The 18,544-nt window shown below is 42.5% G+C and overlaps 5 protein-coding genes across 9 annotated transcripts in view; 3 read left to right on the top strand and 2 right to left on the bottom strand.

The window, feature by feature from the left end:
• The window catches only part of LOC116309465 (glutaminase kidney isoform, mitochondrial-like), a 36,780-nt gene extending 35,842 nt beyond the window's left edge, over positions 1-938 (bottom strand). Inside the window, exon 1 of one of the 4 annotated variants that reach the window (XM_031726070.2) lies at positions 485-938. In XM_031726070.2, the coding sequence (XP_031581930.1) occupies positions 485-798 (314 nt within the window). In that variant the 5' untranslated portion in view covers positions 799-938. The remainder of the gene's footprint in view (positions 1-484) is intronic. The other 3 variants (XM_031726071.2, XM_031726072.2, XM_031726073.2) reach the window with 3 other exon arrangements.
• A 1,747-nt stretch (positions 939-2,685) lies between these two features.
• fkbp7 (FKBP prolyl isomerase 7) lies at positions 2,686-9,400 on the top strand. Its single transcript, XM_031726029.2, has 4 exons — positions 2,686-2,932; positions 3,194-3,345; positions 5,611-5,738; positions 7,058-9,400. The coding sequence occupies exons 1-4, from the start codon at positions 2,703-2,705 to the stop codon at positions 7,217-7,219; spliced, it is 672 nt and encodes a 223-aa protein (XP_031581889.2). The 5' UTR covers positions 2,686-2,702; the 3' UTR covers positions 7,220-9,400.
• Positions 9,401-9,701: 301 nt separating this feature from the next.
• Positions 9,702-12,852, bottom strand: osgepl1 (O-sialoglycoprotein endopeptidase-like 1). Its single transcript, XM_031726079.2, has 7 exons — positions 12,627-12,852; positions 12,137-12,524; positions 10,926-11,130; positions 10,694-10,842; positions 10,116-10,246; positions 9,953-10,024; positions 9,702-9,834 (listed from the first exon to the last, which is right to left on the bottom strand). The coding sequence occupies exons 1-7, from the start codon at positions 12,812-12,814 to the stop codon at positions 9,750-9,752; spliced, it is 1,218 nt and encodes a 405-aa protein (XP_031581939.1). The 5' UTR covers positions 12,815-12,852; the 3' UTR covers positions 9,702-9,749.
• Positions 12,714-18,010, top strand: adat3 (adenosine deaminase tRNA specific 3). 2 transcript variants are annotated; one of them, XM_039599934.1, is made up of 2 exons: positions 12,714-12,842; positions 16,624-18,010. In XM_039599934.1, the coding sequence occupies exon 2, from the start codon at positions 16,651-16,653 to the stop codon at positions 17,671-17,673; it is 1,023 nt and encodes a 340-aa protein (XP_039455868.1). In that variant the 5' UTR covers positions 12,714-12,842; positions 16,624-16,650; the 3' UTR covers positions 17,674-18,010. The 2 variants fall into 2 exon arrangements, with proteins under 2 accessions (XP_039455868.1, XP_031581940.1); XM_031726080.1 differs by lacking the exon at positions 12,714-12,842 and adding an exon at positions 13,215-13,299.
• On the top strand, positions 13,168-15,173 carry alkbh6 (alkB homolog 6). Its single transcript, XM_031726081.2, has 2 exons — positions 13,168-13,299; positions 14,220-15,173. Exon 2 carries the CDS (start codon positions 14,225-14,227, stop codon positions 14,927-14,929), a length of 705 nt encoding a protein of 234 aa, XP_031581941.1. The 5' UTR covers positions 13,168-13,299; positions 14,220-14,224; the 3' UTR covers positions 14,930-15,173.
• Positions 18,011-18,544: the final 534 nt, after the last annotated feature.

Raw genomic sequence — 18,544 nt, forward strand, 5'->3', positions numbered from 1 at the left:
TTCACTTTCACAACTGTTGGCCCACGCTGTGTTATCTCCTCGGGGGCAGACAGCCAACAGGATAACACCTACAGGTTGGCGTGGCCAACTCAAAATCCCAGTAGAGCGGAGATGCCCTGACGCGGAGTATTTGAAGACCTGAACACTTTTATCACCACGTTTAACGAAGCCGGTGGAGCGAACACGTCGCACATGGCCCGAGAGCCGCTGATGTCACACACAGGCTACAAGGTAGCTTATTTTTATTTATTTACAGTTTATTTAAAATGTATTAAATGAAGGGTTAAACCTATAAGAACCACATTTCAAATAAATAAACATTTACATTTTAAATAAGGCGACAATTAGTGCGGTCATTAAAAAGTGTTCGCGTCGGTTAGCGGTCGCAGCATCCGCTCGCGTCACGCACAGACGCCAGCTGCGACGTCACGTCATGGCAGCGGGCAACCCGGAGATCTTCTAGAAGGATTTTACTGAAACCTACTTGTCGCTGGCCGCTTCGCCGCCGGCCCCATCCTTCTTCAGCTGCTCCTCCACCTCCTCGGCTTCGGTTTTCACGCAGTAGGAGCGGAGAGAGGCGGCGCGGGGCGCGGGGCGGAGAGCCGGGCGGCGCGCGGCGGCATTGAGGACCTTCAGAGGAGCAGATGCGGTTCTGGCATCAACGGAGGCGGCGCCGAGGCAGCAGAAGCAGCGGGAGCTGGTCGGCAACCAGGTCTTCTGTCTGTAGACGGGAAAAGGACGCTTGAGGGTGGCTTCAAACAACTCCTTCAGCACTGTCGAGGACCTAAAATGTAACATCTCAATCCTGTCGGGCAATGAGAAATTCGTGGTTCCTAATAAATCCGAGAGAAACTGCGAGGTTTCTAAATAACGACTTGAAGCACGTTGTCTGTCCGAGCGGCGATGACTCACAGACACCGGCGTCCACAAGTATATAGAGCGGAACAGTCACGCCCCCATAGCTTTTTATTGGTGGAAATGTAGTTAAGTAATTGTGACGTACCCTATCAATTCTTCTTCTGTGTTTCTTTTAAAACTGCACCATCGGATATATGACATATCAATAAAAATATCAATACGTTTTTACAACGTGTTTACAGCGAAGAGATGGCTTAACTATGCTACGTTTGCTGGGTTTATTAGAATGTTATTAGATTCATTCATTCCTTATTATTCCTTATTATTATCATTATTATTATTATTGTTGGTGATGGTGGTTTTGTAGTTGTTATTATCATTAAAGGAGACTTGGTAGTTGAGTGATAAAGTACGAGAGAATTCGAAGGAAAATGAGTTGTATGTGAGGCTGGACGCAAAGGAGCGAGAAAAGGATTTGTATTGATTGGCAGGGCATATGAAGCTGGAGAGGATGTGCAGCAGGGTGATTAATCCTAACTGAAATCTACTAATGAGTGACGAGAGTGTACTGAGATGATGGAAGGAGTACTTTGAGGAGATGGTGAATGAAGAAAATGAGAAATGAAAACTGTTTGTGAATCAGGAAGTGCACAGCATTAGTGAGGAGGATGTGAGGGCTGCTTAGAAGAGGATGAAGAGTGGAAAGGTGGTTGGTCCAGATGACATACCTGTGGAGGTTTGAAGATGTTCAGGAGAGAGGGAAGTGGACTTTTTGACCAGATTATTAAACACAGAGAAGTGTACAGGCACTGATTTTCAAGAACAAGAGTGTTGTGCAGAATTACAAGGTAACTACAGATGGATAAAGTTGATGATGTGAGGGCAGCTTAGAAGAGGATCACCTATTTCCCATGAAGTTAAGGGAAATAGTTGTTCAAGCTATGTTGACAATAAGAGTGAGGATCTGCAAGCAGCAGTATGACTTCATGCTGAAAAAAGACCACTACAGATATGAGGCAAAGAAATATGTGAGCGTGGAGCAGGACAAGTATGAGGACAGTGATGTTAAAGTTTTCACTGCGACTGAGTGGGATGGACAGGATTAGAAATGAGTACATCAGAGGGACAGGTCAGGCTGAGCAGTTTGAAGCATGGAGGAAGACCATGGAGACTCCAGCCAGGAAAAGAGGAAGATCAAAGAGAAGGTTCATGGAGGTTGTGAAGGAGGACATGCAGAGGGCTGATTTGAAAGAGAAGATGATACACTGTAGCCCACAAAAAGGCATAATAGTAGTATAATACTATTATAATAGGCACATATTAGTAACTATGCCTATAATATACATATAGTTAGATTTTAATTAATGATTTTGAGCATTTTAATTATCATATAAAATAATAATTATTATTATCATACATATTGAGCCTGTGGAGCAATTATTTTCTTCAGGCAAAATTTCAGTGGATTCAGAAAAAGACGCAAACTAAGCAAAATGTGTAAATTCAGGGAATCAAGTGTCTAACACTCGTTTTTGCAATGAGCACGTAATCTGTAGTTTTATACAGCAATATGCAGCTTTAATTTAAGATTTCGGATGCAGAATTAACATCATATTATTTATTTGTTTGTTTTTGTTTACGTAATAATTCTGCAGCCCAGTACCTGTTGAAAGGAGCATTCCTGCTCTCGGTATAGTCTGTCAGGAAAAGCATGCGCAGTTTCTCCAACCCCGAGCAGGAGGCGTCAGTTTGAATCCCCTGGCAGTCAGAGCTCAGGGTAGCCGGGCCCACCGTCTCCTACGTCCTCCTCAGTGTTCAAACGTCACTTTCAGAAGTTGCCACGAATGCAGAGCGGCATGATGTGGAGGTTACTGAGTTGCACAGTGTGCCTGTTTGTGTCCGCAGGGTTCAGTCTGCGTCCAGTTTGGGCCGCTGAAGAGGAGCTGGACGGAGAGGTGAAGACTGAAGTTTTATTTAAACCCGAGCAGTGCAGCCAAAGGAGCAAGAGAGGAGATCTGATCAATGCTCACTACGATGGGTACCTCGCCAAAGATGGTTCCCAGTTTTACTGCAGGTCAGTGCTTTGAAAACAGAGTTATTTGTCAATCTGATGTTAATTTGGAGCGAGTAATGAATGCATACTTAATCCTAAAGTCTTCTTTAATGTGTGTTTAAAATGCTGAGGCTCTATTTTAGCTTTAAGTATATTAAAGTGTAAAGGGATTGGAAACATTCCTCGTTTAAGTTTAAAGCAACCAAAATTAAAGTGCACATTTAGTCAAACTTATTCAAAGATTGTTGATGTTCTTTGTCTCTGCGTTTATTTCTGTTTCAGTCGTACAGACAGAGATGGACAGCCTCAGTGGTTCGTGTTGGGTGTGGGACAAGTCATTAAGGGACTGGATGATGGGATCATGGGCATGTGTCCTGGAGAGAAGCGAAAACTAACCATCCCATCAACCCTGGCATTTGGAGAAAAGGGCAAAGGTAAAAACATCTAGTTGGTGGTAGGCGTGCTAATTATGTATTTGCCCAGAGGGGTGGTGATGTGATTTTGAGGTTTTTATAATTAAAACTCACTATATTCAAGGTTAGGCCTTAAAAGGTTATCAGCAGTCTGAGTTTTAAGTTGCTTCTATCATTTCCTGTTGAGGTGTTCCCCAGGGCTCAGTTTTCGGTCCTGTTTTATTTTCTGTCTGTGTGCTTCTGTTGGGTCCGATAATCCATTAAGAAGTGACTGTGAAGACCCATAGAGGCCTTTATATGACTGTTTCAGAGGCTGAGAAGTACAACTTGTGTAAAAATGTGGAGACCTCTTTAAACAAATAACTAAAAACTCCTGAGATGTAAGTAAAAATGTTTTCCATGAGCTTCGAGCTTCTGCAAGTTGACTTTGTTTCAGTGATTTGAAAGCATTGAAGAGATTAAGTTTAAGGAAATCAGTAGAAAATCTTAGTGTTTGCTTCAAAAATGAGCTACAGCAGCATCTGTCTTTTTTATTTTCATTACATTACATACATACATATGCTGTGTTTTCTCACCTCTGTTTTGTGTGATATTAGTTGAGTGTTGCAGGTCTGTCTTCATGCTGTCTTATCTTCTTTTACAGCCCTTTAACTGAAGGGAGATCACATCCCTCGCAGTGTTTGCTACTCCTCTCCACATGGCATGTCCTGTAAGCATGCACAGATCTTTAAAGGTCTCCTTTCATTTCTTCTTTGTATGTTTTGGAGAACTTTTGGAGAAGTAACAGTCGATTCTTTGATTAATACTAACTACAGTCCTCATGGGGATATATGATAGTGGTGTGTTCAGTCTGGGATGTTGCATTTCAGCCTTTGGGTATGAAAGAAATGTTTTTTCTGCTTAGAGTGCATGTTTTAGTTGCCCCTGCACCAGTTGGCTTTATAATTACCCACAGACACTGAAACAGAGCTTCACTGATTCTTCTCTCTGTACCCTCTGTTATTCTCTGTACATTAACTGCATGTCAGTCTAATATTCTTTTGTTCTCTTGCTCATAAAAAGCATATTTTATCTTATTTGATTTTAACCAGTGGCAGTCATTGGCTGACACACATTTTATGGAGGTACCTTTGTGTCTTTATTAGGCAATAAAAGAGAAATGGTTTGTAATTCAAAGCATAATGTGAGAAAAACTAAAGACACTGCAGAATAATATATAACCATAAAACATTTGGGTCAAATAAATATGCTGTATATAAAACATGAACATGGACTTATGATTTTTCTCAAACAACTGATGACAAAAAACATACTTTCAAACATAATTTCACTTTGTAAACACTGAAAGAGGAAAATTGTACTTAAACATGAGCCATATTATTGGTCAGATAATTACTATTAGAGGCCACATGCTCACATAATACAAACTTAGCCTTAATATAATTTAGTGGGTGGAACTAGAGGCAATGTGATGGTGGTTTGGGTTAATTTTGCTGTAAATGGTAGCAGCAGGGCTTCCTGTCCCTGAAGTTACCATCCTGGATTTTTAAACAGTGTTCCACAAGGTTCAGTACTTGGTCCCATCATGCTCACATCTTTCATTAACATCATGTCTTTTGTAACAGATTGTAATGTTCATACTCATGCTGAAGATGCAGTTGTGTGTTCCAGAGCTGTGGAATTAGCTATGGAGACCAAAACGTGTTTGTTTCTACTGTAAGGTTTGGACATTTTAATATAGAAGTGTATGGAGTCTGAGTCACTGCTGGAGCTTCAAGTGGACATTAGAGGAACTGCAGTTTTGACACTTTAGACTTTTTCTGCATTGTGTAATTTAATGGGGTAAAAAATAGACGTATACAGCCGTACATGAGCTTTTACATAAGATCAATTTAAAAAATCTTCTGGTCTCTTGGGGCTTGTGTAAACCTTTGGATTCACATTTACAACACACATATTTTTCTTCAAGCTTCAGAGCAGCGTCTGTAGTTTTGCTCTCAAATCACATTTTTGAACACAAACCTATTCTGCTTGATCATACAAACAATGCACCAAACCTACTGCGTACTTTCATGCCTTTATATTTTGCACTGATTAAAGTCACTACCATGTTTTTCTGTAGGTATCTGCTGTTTTATTCAACTCAGCCCAAAAATCTGAAATCAGTAGCTGAGCCACCAATCAGATAAACTCAGTAAAAATGAAACTTTCCATGGGGGAGTGCTTAAAAAGCAATCTTCAATGATAATGATCATTGGTCATTTAAAATGTTGATGTTTTAAACAGGTCCGGTGCCTCCCAATGCCACCGTGGTCTTTGAGGTGGAGGTCCTCTCTGTGTCCAAGGGACCACGCACCATGGAGGCTTTTGGAAGGATGGACCTCGATAAAGACAAGAGTCTCTCAAAGGCAGAGGTAACTTTATTTTATAACCTGGTAATTACAATTGAAGCAAGGACACAGTTGGTTCGGCTCATGCCTTCTATCACAACGACGATCCCATATCCACTAATTCAGTCTGACGTCATTGTCTTTTGTGAAAAGACAAAAAACTGCAGTACATTAATAAGGCGAGAGCCTGGAAACAGAGTCATCATATCTTAAGAATCAGATAAGCAGTATTTGGCGATGGTGGGAGAGAAGAACTCCCTTTTAACAAAAAGGACGCTCCAGCAGAATGGGCTTGTTTTATGCTGAGAATCAGGGTTATTAGGAGACAAAAATGAGCACATTGCCCAACTGTGTATCTGTGTGCGTGCAGCTTAAACATGTGTAGAAAATACCTTCCTACAAATTTGTTTCTCTGTAATTTCAGTCATGAAACTGAAACAACAAACTACATGATTGTTATGTAATAAAACAGGATCCAGCTTTGCAGGAAATGTGCTTAGTTAGTCTATTTTCGCACACAACTCTACCACTCTTGTGTCTGTGGGTAAACATGTGGCATTAAAGGCCAAAAATTGATGTTCAACCAAAAAACCTCCTAAAAACCATTCTTCCTTCCCCATGTGTACATGCCTACATGCAACTGTGATTGATTCGATAGTTGTGTTACCAAGCAGTACATCTATACCTAATGAAGTGGCTGGTGAGTGCAGCCAGCTGAGTTCTCACACCAGGACAGTCTATGCAGAGCCATAAATCTATAGTCCAGAGTAAAAATATGTGATTCTGTGGTGAAATGTCCCTTTACGTTAGAATCGGCTAATCTCCTGCAGGCTCCAGTTTCATGCAAACTCACAGACACAGTGTTGTTCCTATCGTGTGATTCTGGAACAGAAAGTGATAGTTTTCTTAAAATAAACCCGCATCTTTACTTCTGCAGAGGCTGATCTCTTGGTTTAAAGTTAAATTATCCCAAACCTGACAATCTGACTAATAATCCTGCCCGAGCAGTAACACATCGACCTGTTTTCACCAGCCCTACCTGAGATTATGTACCTTACATGTTTAGTGCATATTTCCACTCCTTCACATATTTTTGCCTCATAAAGAGTAAAGGCTGCATGTTATGCTCCTTATCTCTATTTTATCTTTAAATTCTTAACTGCAGTACCAAGAAGCTTCTAACCCGCATGTTATCTGGATTCGTAATACTGAAAGAAAATAGGAGAACCTGCTGCCGAGGTTTCTATAACATTTATGTATGTGATACATTTCCTGTCAGGCACAGCTTGAGGGCGGTGTTATTAAAATTCAGAGTTTACTCGGAGGTGTTTCTCTGTTTGCAGGTGAAAGAATATTTGAAGCTGGAGTACGAAAAAGGGGGGAAGCCGCGGGACGACCCTTTCTACGAGAAGCTTATAGACGATATCTTCTACAAGAACGACGACGACAGAGATGGCGTGATCAGTGCGAAGGAGTATAACATTTATCAGCACGATGAGCTCTAACACTGTTTGGTTTTTTTTAGTTTGTGTTTTATTTAGAGAGGAAACTAAAGGGAATACACACACACACACACACACACACTTCCACTGTTAGATGTGTACACTTTTTCAGTCACTTTCCGTCAAACAGACTCACCACTTCTTCTTCATCTGGGGGTTTCCCGTTTTTCCCGCAAACCCTTTTTAACGTGTAAATTCAGGCCTGCAGAAGCGAGCGTGTGAGGGAGTTTCTTCCTCTTTAGCGGTCATTCTCACCCATTTTGTCTTTGTAATGATTTGAAAACATTTGCAGTGGAAATCATGGGCCAGTGTTCTGTTACCTGTTTCCCACTGAAGTGAAGCCAGTTCTGCCTTTGAGAACCAGCCCACATCGTCACTGGTATGAGTACCCTTCATTCCAGTCTTTCTAGACTGTGTAAAAGATGGACTTAGCTACTCTGAAATCGGCCGTTGCTACTGCTGGTCCACTTACTTTTTTTAAGGACTGACCACAGCAAAAGCATCCTGAAAGACCAGCTTCAGTTTGGTGACAGTCTGTGCATTTTACAGCTCAAAATTTTGACTGAAGAGCTTGGAAACCCCATAACTCTTAATCTGATTCATAATCGATGGTCAGTCCTTGAAAAAGCAGGTGGACCAGCACAATCCTACACAACTGTGATCAGGCTGGAGCTCTTTGCATATTTGCCAATAAAGTCTTTGAAATTTATAAAATGTTAATGGCTGCTCTTTACTAGAAACAAGTTAAAGCTGAAGCATGCCCATGATTTCACAGGGCCTGTCTTTGTGAAACCACAGGGAGCGCCCTCTGGTGACTGCTGAAACAAATGCAGGTTTAAGGCACTTGCAGACCATTTTCTATACAGTCTGTGGTTTCTAACAGAAGTTTGGGCTGAGGAGGAAACATCTGAGGGCTGCTTCCGGTGGAAAATGGGTAAAAGAGGCCCCCCAATGTTCAGTAGTGACATGGAAACACTAAATGGGATTAAAATTCTGGGGATCAGGGCCTTTTTCCACGAAGCAATCTTTTCCTTATCTGGCTTCACTTAACCTAATCAGGCTAGGCGGCTATCGTCTCGATAAGTCATCCTGGGGTTTATCAGTCTAGGTATGAGTATACTCACATGAAAGAGCCAGGATATGACCACTCATGAACGTGCATAGATGTATTGGCAGAAGAAAGAGCTGTATGGTAGTAAAATACTGAAAACTCAGAGCTGTTCCATTAAGACAGAAGATTATTTAGTTGTTCCGTTAAATTAAGTTGTTTGGGTGCACGTACTACAGTCTCAGCCTTATTCTTTCATTTGTAACCTGCACTGTTAAATGTTCTGAGAGCAAGAAAAGAATAAATAGAAAAACAATTCAAACTGGCAAAAAGGTCAAGCCTTTAAGGTGTGCAAGCGCATGGCTTAGCCGCCCTGTTTTACTATCCTAAAGCTTTCAGAACAATAAAGTCGACTTTGAATTGTTTGTAGCAAACAGGCATAAAGGCGAGTAATAAATTTGCTTCCAAGAATTTGCATTTCTTACTTAAGCTCATCAGATAAAGACAAAAACTTTAGACTGTCTTGTTGTTTGCACTCCGAGGTCTGAGGGATCTTCTGGGAATGGTGACAGATTTCCAGGAGACCTGATTGGTCAGAAGGTGGTGATTTCATACCTGCAGCATAGGTTACCATGGCAGTGCACTCATGGTAGAAGAGAACTGCTGAAAACCTCTAACTTTAACCTAAAGTTACTTGCTTTGTAGGATAGGCTGAGCTCCAAATGTTGTTTTAGGGCAGATTTTTCCTTTAGGAAGCACACAGCACATAAAGCTGAGCGAGCTCGAGTTCACTCTGAAAGTAAGAACATGTGCAGCACCTGTGAAAATGTGCAAACACCACTATATATTTTGCCATTTAAAGTTTTTTTTTTTCTTCAAGTTTTCTGAACTTTGACTCAACTTTCAGCCAAAACCGAAGGATTGCACAACGTCCTGCAATCAGCCATGTGATAAAGTCTTTTAACACGAACACGAGAACAAACAGCTCTGAGGATCCCGGCTGCCTCCAGGCCTCACAGCTCCCCGGATCAGCAGTTTCTCTCAAACACCACGTCTGTAAACATCTGTGTGTAAAAGAATGAACTGTGACACACGTGAACATAACTGATAATAAAATTCTGTTTTTTTGGTCTTGATGTGGTCAGATCTGTGTTTGTGTGTACGCAGAGGGAACAGACGAACGAAGAGGAGAGAGATCTGTATTCAGCCTCCTTAATATGGAGGACTGAGAGTGCCAAAATCCTAAATAAATAAAAAAAAGCACCTCACTAATAAATCAATAGGGCACAAAATATCCATCTAGCTACTGAAACGTTTATAAATAAATATGAAAACATTTAAAAGTTTTTTAAATAAATAAAAAAAGAAATAAATTTTTTATAAAAACAGTTTCAGAAAAAATATTTAATAATAAATATCTGTATAATGTCCTTTTTAGATACAGTACTGTTATACACTCTGCTTTGGGAAATCACAGTGACTTCATCAGTTGGTGATCTTCATCTTCATGGGCGGCAGCCTGATCGCGGCGGCCTTCACCTCCGCTGTGATGTCAATGCCCAGCGGGGCCCTGCAACACAGCATCAATAAGCCAGTGTCGATTTAACCAGACGGGGGGGGGAAGAAAACATTTTAGAAAGAAAACTTAAAAGAATAATAAAATAAGCCTCATGAATAAATAAACTGACTTTGGCTCGTAGCAAACGTCAACATCTGGAGGCAGGATCCCTTTTCTTTCTCTCAGCCGCTCCACACCGTTCCTAGTTTTAAAAATGAAAAATAAGGAAAATATTTTTCTCATCCTAATCTAAGAAAATTAAATCCGATTGGCTGACAGGACAGTAAACGTACCATGCAATCATCACTCCGTTGTCGGTGCAGAACTTTGCGGGAGGGCAGATCAGATGCAGACCGGTCATCTCCGTGACAATCGTCAGAGCTTTTCGGATGTACTGGTTGCTCGCAACTCCCCCAGAAAGCACCTAAACGTAAATCAATGTAAAGTAAAGGACTGGTATTACTCTATACTCTTTTCACTGTGAACACATTATAAGAAAGCAGCACAAACAGAGACATGTTTATTAAATCTATGGAAGAAATCTTTGGCTCCCGCGGATTATTTGTACAGAAACTGACCTCATTACCAGAAATTTAGATCTTGTTTAAATTTTTGGTAACAGGAGACAAAATAAGGTAAAGTATAATAAGTAACGATCCTGAGAGTGAAAGGTGAATGTGACTATAGAAAGAAAAGTTAAAGTTAAAGCACTTTAAGCTCAGGAAGCTTTAAAATCACTTAAAAAAAAAAACACAAACAAAACACCTGGGGAAAGATTTCAGCTTTGCATGATTCACAGTTCAAAATAATCCTTCTTTGAGACAATTTTCTTATGATTGGCTGAAGGGTGGGGATATCCCAGCAAACTCACCAAGGTGGGGCTGCTGGGTGGCAGCAGGCCGTTTGCCTTGCAGAAAAGGATGGCGCGGTGTGTGCGCTTCGCCAGGTGGGCAGCGACGGTGTGCTGAGTGGCAGCCGCAATATCATTCACACATTTCAGCAGCGTCCCCTCTTCCACACCTACAGAGGGAGGGGAGGAGAGCCTAAAGGTCAGAGGTGAATCACTGCTGCTGCAGGCATTACGGGAGAAACGGGACTAGTACCTTCTTCTGCCTCTTTTTTCATTATCGTCATCGTAATCTGATTTCTGAGTCCAGCGAAGGAAAAGCAGCAGTCGTGCGTTTGTCCCATCGGCGTCCTGAAAGAGAACTTTGTCCTGTCGCCATCCCGAGCGAGCAGCTCTATGGCCTGGCCTCCGCTCAGCGAGGAGCACTGCGGGTGTTTGACGAGGGACAAACGTCTCGCCACCTGTAGGTCACAAAAGAGTTTCATCTTCATGGAGAACTGAGGCTGTTGGTGTTTCTCAAACTCCCAGCACCTCTCTCGCTTTGATCTCATGTGGGCTGGACCAGTGAAACTCCTCTTTCTGCCAGTATACAGACATTTAACTACACGTTTAATCAATGAAATATCTTGAGAAATCTGTCAGCATGTCTCTTTGGGCTTAAATTGTAAGAAGCAAATGTGTAAAATTACACAAATCTATCATTTACCATTTGTAAACCATTGGGGAGGTAAATATCTCCCCAATGGTTATATATGAAGACTGAAAAAATAAAATATTTTTGTCTCCTTCTCAGTGTTGCTCTTATTGTGAAAGGCCTCAAGGTTCTCTCATTGATCCTACCTGAGCCCAGCCTCTCCAGTGGTCCCTATCCTGGACCACTTTCATGTAAAACACACTACGGATGTGAAAAATCAGGATTTTGTCTTTTGGAAGTGAAAGATTTTATCAACTTTTGTGCTTTAGATTTTGTGGACTCTCCAGTATCCCAAATCCTAATCTGTCTCCCTGTGTCTGAGTCTGTCTGACAGCAGGGTCTCTAACACCTCCTCTCAGTCTACAGTCACCATAGCAACCGGTCCCCACAGGTGTGTGTTGCAATGTCACAAAACTAATTCAACATGTGGACGACACCTTCATAACTTTACAAAGGCTGGGTTAATGACCTCAGACCTGTAGCCCTCACCCCCACTCTGATGAAATGCTTGTGAAGGTCCAAACACACATCTTCACTTCCTGCCACCCTGGACCAACAGGTCAAGACCGCCCTCTGCGCTGCACTGACACACCTGGAACATCATGGGTCGAGTATGAACGCTGTTGTTAGTCTCAAATGTGAGACTTCTTAACAAAGTGATCACAGGCCCTTACAGAAGGGACTTGTATGTGTGTGTTTCGTTACTTACAAATAACAGCATTCTAGTCTATCCTAAACATGTAAATTAGTTTTGGATGTCATTACGGTCTCACTTTATCTAGAGTATCTCCGGGAGCTTCATCCAGAGCGTGACCCAAAAGCAGGAAGTCATCGACTCCCCGGGCCACAGCGAGGAGTGAGTGGCCTCCGGACACGAGCAGCACCAGGAAGGGGAAGCTGACGGACTGAAGCATCCTCACAGTCAGGGCGTGGGCCTCCATGTGGTGGATGGGGATGAATGGCTTGTTGTGCTGCCTCACGAACCGCTGACTGAACTCAAGCCCGACGCCCAAGCTAAGGGCCAAACCGGGCTTCACTGTGGTGGCAACAGCGGCCAACTGGCTTGGGGTCACGCCGCTCCTCTCCAAAGCCTCCTGGACCACATGCTGTATGTTCTCCCTGTGGAGCTGCTGGGCCACAGTGGGGATGATGCCTCCAGTCCTGCAGGTTTGAGAACATGTCAGGCTGTTCTGTTTATCCATGATGATGACTGCCAGGTTTTTACAGCCCTCACAAGCAGTGACCTTGCCCTCTGACACCTACCTGAGATGCACCTCCTTCTGTGAATGCAGAGACTCTCCCAGTATGGCGCCTGTCTCATCCAGCACAGCAGCTCCCGTGTCATCACAGCTTGTCTCGATGCCCAGAACCAGCCTAGAGCAGGAAGCAGTGTGACGGAGTGTGTATCTGAGCTGCAGCAGTGTCAGAGCCTTCACTTTACTGCGGAACATCTTCCAGAACCAGTCACAGGACAAGCAGGTAAAACCTCAGGGTGACTTCACAGCAGTTCCTCCAGACTTTAAACTAACATAATAGTAAGCCACGAATACGTTCTTAGAGTTCAGGAAGCATGTTAAACAATTGTATCTGTCCAGAAAAACGTGGGTTAACCCACGTAAGTTTCTGTCCTGCTTCGTCTCGCTGTGTTACATGTAAATAATTCCGACTACCCCAAACTCTCTGATTAAAGACACAAACCTGAGAACAAAAAGGCGAATCAACAAATTTGGCATTAATACTACTTAAAACATTTCTATAAACTCAATAATAGAAACCGTATTTCGAAAAAATAAGGCACAGGTCCAAAAGGTCGACGCTTCTTTCTCTTCCGGACATTTTATTTCGGTGCACAAACGCGTTATCGCGGATGGAGTCGGGCTGTTGGAATTTTACCTGAAGAAACGGAATTTTCATCAGATTATTTATGTCTAACCAGGTAAATCAGGTTCTTCTGCGTGCTCTCGGTCGGAGTGTGCCGTTTTTAAAGTTCCTGCAGGTATCGAAGAGCCTCTTAAACCGGAATTATTTTTGAAATCGCCTGTTTTAGTACAGCAAACTCCGTTGCCTTTGGGGCCACACAGAATGTCGGATTTCTGTCTCGCGGTAAATGATTCAGGAAATAAAAATGTAAACAGCAGGTTTTTGTGATATTGATGTGAAAGGTAGGATTTCTTTTACAAAGGCAGAATATTCATAAGAATTTAATTGACTTAAATAAAACTATTATCTGTCTATCTTTCTTTCACGGAGTCATGAACTTAGGCAGCGCTGTTTTAGCAATTAATTTAACGAGCAATTACACACACACACAAAATGACTTTAAAGGTTCTTGTTGTTTTTTACTGACCAAAAATCATCGGATTTGGATGTCGAGAAAAAAGTTTTTACGACACTAGAGCTCGCGTGACCCGCGACTTTAAAAGCAGCATCGTTTGCAGTTTTTGGTAATTTACTACTTGTAGTAAATCTATCTCTTTAATCCCAGAATTTCCTGTTTTACTTTTTAAGTTTACAACTTTAACTTCATTTTTCATTTTATGAATATAAATCTGAATTTTAAAGTAAGTTTAAGTCTAAGGGGAAATAAATCTCAATGATGATAAAATTGTAATTTTAGAGAGAAAACATGAGAATGCAGCAGAGACTATTCATCTTTACTTCTCATTAATTTAGTGTAAAAATAACTGAAAATGTACCTTTTGAAAATAGATGTATTCAATTTATTTTAATAAACTTAGTTTAAAAAAAAAAGAAAGTTTAATTTAATATAAATATTAGTGAACCACAGAAAGACTGCTTTATTATTTTTATTTATTTGTTCTGGGTTTTAATGAGTTTCATGTTAACTTTCTTAAGGAGGCATGGAGCGCCCAGCATGTATTTTGGAGGAGTTGAAGCAGTTTGTTGTAAGCGAAGCTCCGCCCACAGCGTATTATGTTCCAGATTTCATATCCGAGGACGAGGAGTCGTACCTACTTCAGCAGGTCTACAGGTCTCCAAAGACTAAGTGGACTCAGCTGTCGGGCCGGAGGCTCCAGAACTGGGGGGGGTTACCGCACCCCAAAGGCATGCTGGGAGAGCGGCTTCCCGATTGGCTCCAGACGTACTGTGAGAAGATTTCGTCTCTGGGCGCGTTCAGTGGGAAAACGGCCAATCACGTGCTGGTGAATGAGTATAAACCAGGAGAGGGGATCATGCCCCATGAGGACGGGCCGCTGTACCACCCCACTGTCACCACCATTAGCCTGGGCTCTCACACCCTGTTGGACTTCTATACGCCGCTCAGCAGCGCTGAGGGCGCCACACCACAGACAGAGGAGAGCCGCTTCCTGTTCTCGCTTCTGGTGAGGCCACGAAGCCTTCTCATCCTGCAGGATGAAATGTACCAGCGCCTCCTTCACGGCATCCACGGGCGCGAGCAGGACACGCTGACCAAGAAGGTGGTGAACCTGTCTGCCGCTGGGGCGGAACCGGGCGAGGACCTGAACCGAAGCACCAGGGTGTCTCTGACCATACGGCACGTGCCCAAGGTCATCAAGACGAAGCTGATGCTGGGAAAGAGATGAAGAGCGATAGAGCCGACACTACAGCACAGTGATGGAGTTTTAGTTCAGATGGATTCACTGAGTTAATATTAAACGGATTTTAGCATCTGTGTGTAAAACGACCAGAACTGATCACCATTGAGTCTTTAAGTTTTATGTTTTAATCAATTATTCTGATCCACTTTCACACATGGAATAATTTATTTGGAGTTCATCAGATGTTTGTTTATGTGACAGATGAAAATAAATACGACCATAAGCGGTGTGTGTACCGTAGGTTTGCTTACAAACACCTCCACCAGTCTGTTAGTCTGTCTTAGTAAAGCGATGTACCGCCATGTTTTGCCAGCAGGGGCGTCAGACACAGTTTAAAAGTCCAGCAGAGGCCGGATACTCAAAGTGCTGACCTTTAAAGTCACACAGGTCATGCAAAACATTCATTAGAAGTAGTGGACAGAGTCATTAAACATGCACGGCCATTCCTGAGGTTTTACGTATCAGCAGGTCTTAAAATTATTTAAATAGATGAGCAACAAAACATGACACATTACACTGTCTCATTATTTAACAAAAACTGAACCAAAGTGAAGAAACAGTGCTGTGAAAACTCGGTATGTCCTCATCGCTTCCACACAAATTCAGAATAACTATTGTCTGGAGCATTCAGACAATCCAACAATCTTCCCAGGAGTGGATACCCCAACACATTCACCCCAAGGTCAGACTGAGAAATACTCAGAGAAACTGAAAAAAATCCAAGAGCTCCATGTTGGATCCGACCGGCTTCAGGCAGCTAAAGGTTAAAGTTCAAGACTGAAGAAATATGCTTAGTTTGGAAGGGTTACCTGGCGAAAGCCTTTTCTCTCTAAAAAGAACATGGCAGCACGGCTTAGGTTAGCAAAACTGCATCTGAGCAATGTCAGAGGTCTGTGCATAAATGAATGTCTGCAAACGCCAGAGAACAGAAGTCAACGCTGTAAAGAAAGGGTGGGCCGAAGTTCCCCCACAACAATATGAAACACTTGACCAGAAAAGCATGACTTCAAGTTTTGGCTATTAAATGGGGATTTAGTTTTTCCCAGAACTGCAGAAAATCCTGTGTCTGACACGCCATCACATAAAGGGAGTTAAACAGAAAGACTGAAACATTTTGGAGGTCAGAGTGACGTGGACCCAGAGATACTCGAGACACAGTTTTGATTAAATGAAGAAACATGAATGAACTTCAGTTTGAGTTTTCATGTTTTATTGTTGATATCAACGAGAGATAAAAGAAATACAAAAACCCTCACTGTACCTTTTAATTTGTCACGTGCATACAGGTTTGTTTCCTAGTTAGGAACTACGTAATGGAGATGGTATCATATGTAGGTTGTCCACCAGGGGGCAGTGTTTACATATTTACTTTAAAGTGCTACTTCCCTGTTATTTATATTTGTCATATGCTCAATCTGAGAGGATGGCTTTAAATCAATAATAATAATCTTCATTTTTAATTATTCATTAAATAAAGATTTGCAGTTTTTTTTTAAATAAACAGGGCTTGATTTATGGGAAAAAAAATGTCAATATCTCCATCTTCGCTCCCACCACACTGAGAAGGTTAAAAACATTGAAGGTTGGAGGGAAACCCTGCAAAGATGATTTTTGGGGGAGCCGTCCCTGCTGGAAACCAGGTTCGATGAGTAACTGAAGGTTTTCTCATGTGCTAACAGGATGATACTGGGAAATCAGAGCCGCCAATGAAGCGCTGGAAAGGCTCGCCGTGTGATGTCGACTCCTGGGTCGCCCTTCCAGTCCTGTCAGATGAGCAGTCACAGGATGTCGAGCTGGTGGAGGTGTTCGCTGCGCCCATCCTCGACAAGAAGGAGACATCTCGGCTTGTCAGGGAATTGAACAGCCTCTGCCCGCTGAGCGGCCTTCAGCACGTTAAGAGGGTGCGGCCGTGCAGGGAGAAAACCCACCCCCTGGAAGTCCTCGTGTGCCTCGTCAGTGATGTGCCACAAATGCAGGTGGTTAGTATTGACTCTCTGCTGCCCTCAGGTGGAGTAAACTGCAATGGGTTGGGTGAGCCTTTTGTGGTTAAGGTTCCCGCCCGTGCCCCTTTGACCCGACCCCAGTTTGAGTTAGCGAGCCAACACTGGCCCACGTCCTTTCATGAGGACAAGCAGGTGACAGTCGCCCTGAGAGGAGAGCTCTTCAGCCGCCATCAGAAGGAAAGGATGCACGCCTACATGGTGTCCGCTGTGACTGCAGCCCGAGATGGAGGCATGGCGGGGATGGAGGCCATCGGGGCTGTGTTGGTTGACCCAAAGACAGAGAGGATCATCGCAGTCGGCCACGACTGCAGACGCAAGCACCCTCTTCATCATGCTGTCATGGTCGTCATTGACCTTGTAGCTCGGAGTCAGGGTGGTGGGGTTTATGGTTTTGACAGTTACCCCGCCTGCAGGTTTACTTCGGCGAGCTCAGTTCAGACGGAGGCCCAGACGGAGAACGGCACTCAGCCGTACATTTGCACTGGGTACGACCTTTATGTGACCAGGGAACCTTGTGTGATGTGTGCCATGGCCCTGGTTCACTCTCGGATCGGTAGGGTTTTCTACGGAGTCGCTTCAGCTGACGGGGCGTTAGGGTCAAAGTTCAAAATCCACACTCAGAAAGATCTGAACCATCGATTCGAGGTGTACAGAGGAGTTCTAAGCAGGGAGTGTGAGGATCTAAACAGCATGAATGACCACATCAAAAAGGACCGAGGAGAATGAAGCCAACTGTTTATTACACCTTGGAAATGAATTTCAAACTCAGACACAAAAGAGAAGCCAGCTACATTTTCTCTAACAGCCTGCAGCAACTCTTTCTGATCCTGTAGAAGTCTATGAGAAGACAGCCACGTCTCCCTTTGGTTTGTCAGCTCCGAAAACATGTTCCTGATGAGTTAAATCAAACATTCAGTCCAGTTAAATTATGATCATGACTGGAGTCAGAAATGAGGATTAATCAGGACATGCTCGTTATATAAAGACCTGTTAATCACAAGTCTGTAAAATGTTATTGCAAACCTTGTTTTATTTTTTAAGCTGAGATAAACTTCAACATCTACAGAGTTCGTTATTCCTTTGCAGTTTGTTGTAAGATCAGAGATCCAGTGAGAAATTTTTTATTAAATTTAACATCAAAACCCAGAAAAGCAACTTGTGTATTTGTCTCCATCTAGTGGTCGATTAGATTTACTGCAAATTGGTTCACTCTTTACCTTCAAAGCATATCGGAACATCAGCTCTGCTTTCGCCTGGAAGCTTCTTCTCACAGCTGCCCACACGGAGAGATCTTTAGAGATTTTATTACGCCACAAAACCACTACCAACAGCAGATATTTCAATCGAAACACCCAATGCAGCTCTTTAGAGATCAAGATGTGGATGTTAGATCTTACTCAATTTTCCCTCAAAGGTCCCAAAATATTTAATCACACATGTATTTAAAAAGCAGGAAAGACCTCACAGGGAAACATAATAAAGGCTAAAAGAGACAAAATTCAACAGCTAAATCTATTTTTTTTTTAAAAAACAAACAAACTGGTAAACAATGCCCCCTGGTGGTTGAAGTTATAGCTACATTTTGCAGAAGGTGGTT

The sequence above is a fragment of the Oreochromis aureus genome, linkage group 16 (assembly GCF_013358895.1).
Source record: "Oreochromis aureus strain Israel breed Guangdong linkage group 16, ZZ_aureus, whole genome shotgun sequence".
Classification (NCBI taxonomy): Eukaryota; Metazoa; Chordata; class Actinopteri; order Cichliformes; family Cichlidae; genus Oreochromis; species Oreochromis aureus.